This window comes from Vicia villosa, linkage group LG3 (genome assembly GCF_029867415.1).
Source record: "Vicia villosa cultivar HV-30 ecotype Madison, WI linkage group LG3, Vvil1.0, whole genome shotgun sequence".
In the NCBI taxonomy this organism is placed as follows: domain Eukaryota; kingdom Viridiplantae; phylum Streptophyta; class Magnoliopsida; order Fabales; family Fabaceae; genus Vicia; species Vicia villosa.
Window position 1 is genome coordinate 52908453 of NC_081182.1, and position 6000 is coordinate 52914452.

At 37.7% G+C, this 6000-nt stretch overlaps 1 protein-coding gene across 1 annotated transcript; it reads right to left on the reverse strand.

Moving 5' to 3' along the window:
• Window positions 1-1454: 1454 nt before the first annotated feature.
• Window positions 1455-5754, reverse strand: LOC131661435 (uncharacterized). Its single transcript, XM_058930975.1, has 6 exons — window positions 5324-5754; window positions 3513-5006; window positions 3182-3376; window positions 2617-2768; window positions 2058-2496; window positions 1455-1640 (listed from the first exon to the last, which is right to left on the reverse strand). The coding sequence occupies exons 2-6, from the start codon at window positions 4966-4968 to the stop codon at window positions 1597-1599; spliced, it is 2286 nt and encodes a 761-aa protein (XP_058786958.1). The 5' UTR covers window positions 4969-5006; window positions 5324-5754; the 3' UTR covers window positions 1455-1596.
• Window positions 5755-6000: the final 246 nt, after the last annotated feature.

Genomic DNA, 6000 nt, shown 5'->3' on the forward strand with positions numbered 1-6000 from the left:
TAAAATTCAATAATATATTTTCAGATGCTTTTCATTCATACTCGTTCTTAGTCAAGTTTTAGGGTATGTTTGGATTGATGGAATACGATGGAATGAAGCGGAATGGAATGAAATGAAGTTATGTTTCATCGTTTGAATTGATTAAAAATGAATGGAATGGAGCGGTAATGGATGGAATGCATTTCATCTCATTCCATCATTTTTTGTACCCTCCGATTTGGGCGGAATGATAAAATTACTCCATTCCATCATGAGTCATGACATATCCAAATATCCAAACAATAGAATGACATCTTTATTCGATTCCGCTCCGTTCCATTCCCCTCCGCTCCCTTGCGCTCCGTTACTTTTTATGTATCTAAACATAGCCTTAAGGTTATGTCAAAAAAAATAATGAAATGTATCTTCATATAACTTATAGAAATACATCTCCGAACGTTTTTTTAATCAATTGCACGTCAGAGTCCCTTCTTTTTTTCCCACTTTTTTTGTACTCACTCACAAACTCTCCAAACTATCAAAACCTTTAAACTCACAAACTCTCAAACTTATTCAATTGACGTTCCAAGATTCTACCATCAATATTCAACCGATCAAAGAGTTCAACATCAAACTCGCATTTTGTAAGTTTTTTATTTCTATATACATTTGTAGAAATTAAACATTAGGATATGTAATAGATATGCTATTTAAGTGAGCAATGTATTCGATAGGTAGTTTAAATGATCAATACATTTTTTTAATGTTGAATTCATCTCATTCTATCATTCCGTTCTTCTCAGAGTTGCAAAATATTCCAGAAATGTATCTTTGAATTTTTTCAACGTTTTGATTTCCAGAATCCGAAAATGCATATGTGAATTTTTTCTAACAAATGCTTATGTGATTTAATTATGGGTGTTATGGCTGATAACCAAGATAGATTGAGACACGACAGGATTGCGCAGCATGCATCGGTTCGTAGAGAAAGAGCTCGATCATCTTAGACATCGGTTGGTTCTAGTACAATTGATGCGGAGGCATCAACTTTTGAGACTCAAGCATCTCGAGCTTCCAAATCAATTTATCTCAAAATGAATGCAACTCAGCTAAGCATGTTGTGTAAAGGGTGAATTCGAATGTACACCTCCGAATTAAATTTTGAGAGAAAAAAAGGTGAAACTCAAAACGGATTTTGATGTGAAAAAATATGCAGAAGAAAGTACATTTCCAAATTTATAGAGCATTTTCACATTTCCTTCAAGTGATTCTCCACCACATAGAATGGAGAAACAATCCCCTAATAATGTTGTACTAGTAATTTCAATCTTCACCATTAGGCCCTATTGTCTTCATTTTTTTATGACCAGGAAGTTCGTTGCTTGGGGAAATATCACTCTCATTTTTCTATATTGAAAAGTAAAACTCATAACTTTGCATTGATGAAATTGTCATAAACAAGGTTAATCAATATCAGAAAGGCCAAAGCTGCACATTAGAGCGTCAACAAAATCACAACGCCAGTGATTTTGGTAAACTTCACTGATTCCATTACATACAAGTTTGTTAATCAACCCCTTCTAAAAAAGATCTAACATTATCTGGTGCATGTGACTGTCAAGTGAAACACAAGGTTTGGAGAAAACCAGTACACTCCCTCCCTACACACATACAAACGTGACATTATACAAATGAAAACACACATCAACAAAAAACAATCACGTGCCATTAACAGAATGATACCATAATTCAGTTCCATGGCAATAGAATAAACATAAGTAATGTCAAATATTTTCATCAAAGTCTAAAATAGTTGGGAAAAGGTTCACTGAAAATAGTTCGAACTGCAGGGAAAATATATCCACCGAAGTGGCTCTTAGTTTAAGAAGTTCCAACACTAACAAGGAAATTCAAATCTCAAATGACAATTTTTTTTCTGATACAAACACCAGCAGACCTGCCGAGATGCACTCACTGCTTCCATAATACCACTAACTAACACAATGGCCATAAATAAAAGAGCATCAAGCTACCAGAGACAAATTGCCGATTAATTGCTTAATGTCTCGTACTTTTACCTTGGGCCGCGAGTTTTGCAGCAACTTGCTCTTCAGACAAAGGTAAATAATAGATCCGAGGAGTTGCTGTGGTTTTGCGGAAGAGATCATCCAGAGTGACAATAGGTGGTTCCACTTTCTCAGGAAGGGGTGGTGGCGATGGAAGACGTTCCCTTGCAACTGGTGGGGGCCTTGACAATGGTGGTGGAGGTGGGAGAGCAACTGGAAGATGCTGCTCCCTGTGCTGACGCGGGGAAGGCTCTGGCTGTGATAAAGGTGGTGCGGGAGGAAGTGTTGGAACACTGTTTACAGAGGCAGTTGGTGTTGGAGGAGCTTCTAACTTCATTTTCACCTCTTCAGGATCAACATACTCTGCAACCAAGAGCCGCCCGCCATTTGGAGGCCATTGCAAGTTATACACAGCATTTCGTGTCTCAACAGCCTCTTCAGTGGACGAGTACTGGCATCATCAAAAAAAAGTTTAGAAGATTACTCAAAAGTTAGAACCATGTGATAAATGTAATAACATCACATTGGAATTTACAGTAGAAAGAAGGCAGTGAAATAAGAACTGTCTTACAGTAACATAGCAATGGGTCTTTATTTGATCCATCCAGAAACTGCTGACACTCCCAGTTTTGCCAAGAAGTTCTTGCACTGCTTTTAGGGTAAATGGACGAAGGAATTGATCAATCCTGAGGGAATTAGTCGGGGTCCTTCGTGATGGTGGAACTGCCAAAAGAAACATTTAGACCCAAAAAGGAAGAGATAGAAGACACAAACACACACCAGTCAAACAACAAAGAAAACCCGTAAAATAAGGGTACTGTACATCATAGTAGAAACATAGCTATATGAAAGTATACAATCAGCACCAACATTTAAACCTTAACTTCACTTGGAAAATGCATACAAGCATGAGAAATGAAGAATAAGAGAGATGCATTTATAAGTATAAGTGTACACTGATCAAAATAAAAATTTAACAAGTGCTAGGAATTTATTTGTTTATTTATTCAAGATACAGCCTATAAATTGAAAATTAATATTCATTAATATAACACCGGAGATAGTAGTGTGTGTGTGTGTGTGTGAGTATCAGTTCTTGAAAGATTTTGCATAATTTTTGCATGATGTCAACTTACCAATGCGTTCTTTAGGTGTATCATCAGTTGCAGAGGAATTAGACCTGGAAAAGCTGCGCTTCAGAGCAGTTTGTCCATCCTTGGGTGTAATGGCGGCTCTGGGAGTAGTGCTTTGCAGATCTGATCCTTTAATTGCATCAGTGTTCCACCTGCGTTGCCTTTTTGCAGGCTCGTTGTTTCCTACTAATGTTTGTTCTGAAACAAAAATTTCAAATAATTCAGGATTAAAGGACAATCATCATATAATTTCTTGATTTCCCTAAGACGTACCTGTCGAATCAAAACTAAAATGAAAGTAAGCCAGTGTACAAAAAATATATATGATGCTTACCAGGATATTTTCGCTTCTCAGTCAAGGAAACAGGACTAATGTCAATATCTTGATGGGTATCACTTTTTCTTGCGGATACACCATCTCCCTCAACCATTGGTTTGCTTTCTTCAGTGACCATAGGAACTTCAGTATTCTCAACTTTGTCCCTAAGTTCATCAACATTAAACTTAGAATCATATTGCCTAGTCTCAGGCAAGTCCTCTTCCATAGAATCATCACCAGAACTTCTGTCCAAGTTCAACTTTTCTGGATACCCTACATCATCACTACTATTGGTTTTGTTCAAGTCTGGACTTGGAACATCGTTGTCATTTTCTTCGACAGATGACTTTTTTTCATGCATCCCTCCAACATCCATTGAATGCGATTCATCATAAACAGGTACGTCATTTCTGGATGATGGTTCTTCCACCATCTCTGGCCTAACATTATCTTGTTCTAATTTGACATTATTAGCAATTATAGTATCCTTTAGTTCATTCTTTTCATTAATTGACACAGAATCAGTAGAAAAAGAATCAGATTTTACTTGAGACCCTAAACTAGGGTTGACCTCAGATACCTGGTTTTCTGGAGCAGATGAGATGGGCATGAGATCGTCGCGGGTAGGCTTCGGGTCACACTCCAGTTGGAGCTTTGACTCCTCATTATCCAGCTGCGCTCTTGATTCCTCGTTCTCTAGCTTGATGGCTGAATCCTCATTATTCTTCTCTGAACTATACGAATCCTGACCACTGACTACTACTTCTGTTTCTACAGTCTCAGTGACCGTAACAGTGGTTTCCACAGTAGTCTCCACAGTGGTCTCCATAGTGGAAGGATGGGCCACTACCTCCTCTCCTGCATTATCAGATTCAGCGCCAGCTGGCAAAACTGCATGTTCACTATCTAGATCCATGGCCGAAACAGTATTATTATCGTCAACTGGGTCAGTGACACCGTCCTGCTTGACATTCTTAATACTGTCATTATCCACAACCTCTGGAACCTTCACTACATTTTCCTTTTCAAATGGTTCCACTACACCAGAATCCCCCTTTTCAGAAGTTTCCAATGTTTGGAAGCTTTCCCTTGCAGTTGTATCAACCACTTCAGCATCCACATTACCAGTCTGAGAATCTTTTACCCCCTCTTCTTGAGTGTGTAAACCATTAGCATCATCCTTCTGCAAACCCTCTGCAGCCTCCTCCTTTTCAGGGGAAGCCTTAGCAGCCTCTTGTTCAGGGGCAGCCTCTTCCTGTTCGGGGGAAGCCTCAGCATCCTCCTCCTGTTCAGGGGAAGCCTCGGCAACCTCCCTTTCCTCACGAATAGCTTCATCCAAACGATTGATTAAATCCTCCTTTAAACCTTTGGTTGCTAACTTCCTTTTCTTCAGCTCCTCTCTCAGCTCTGTAACCTTCCACTGATTAATGGGCTTATCATCCAGAATCGGGTATTTCGAATTTGACGACATTGTATCTAAAATTTAAATGACTGAACACCTTCCTTAACCTGAAATCAGCCATTAAATTCAATAAACTCTCAGCAACAAAGAAAAAACAAACAGCCTAATAACTCAAACAATATGCATCAGAGCAAAAAAACAACAGGTTCGACATTAAATCACCGCAAACTAAACTGAACTTTTTCAGAAATCTAGGGCGTAAAAATTATTGATTCAAATTGCAACCTTGCTGAAGTAAATTAATCCAAAAAAAATCCCAAATCGAAAGAGGCAGATCCGAGACAACAGAACAATTTCACAATTTCAAATAACAATTGCTAATAGTAAAAGAAACAATATACATAAAAAAATCATTTTTACTCACAGTGATGATAATTGGAGGAGAATCGAGGGAAAAAAATTCGTCGCTTCGTTAATCGAAACCCTAACTGGAGGAGTAGAGGAAAACGATTACCGAAGATGGAGAAACAGAAAAAGGCGTCGAAAATTGCAACCTTGATTACGAAATCGAATGCACCCAAATTAATTTACTCCTGAAAACACTGAAGCAAAACAATGTCGAACAGAGATAAAATAATAAAAGAAAACGAAATACGCAAATTAGAGTTCAGAACCAGCAAATGGTTTATCGAAAACAATGATAAGAGAAAAAGACTGAGACGTAAGGGAGTGCGAAACTGCTTCTCTGATTCTTTTCTAGGGCTTCATTTTTTTGGTCTTTAGTTTTTTTAGGGTTCTTAACTTTGTGTTGCGTTCCGTGAGGAACCCCGAAGTAATACAGGATGGGGTCTCGTTTCCGCTGCGGTTAGCAACATAGATTTGATACTGTAATTCCAATATCACCCTTTAGCCACGTGGCTATAAATTAAAGATTACTTTTGTTTATTGGTTATATAATAAAGTGGTAATTTACCCATTAAAAATTTAATAATATTTTTAATAATATTTGTTATGATAATTGTTGATGTAATTATTTTTATTTTTATGTGGTGGTTGGACGAGGTGGATATGAATGTTATTACTTCAATGTTCAAATCAGTG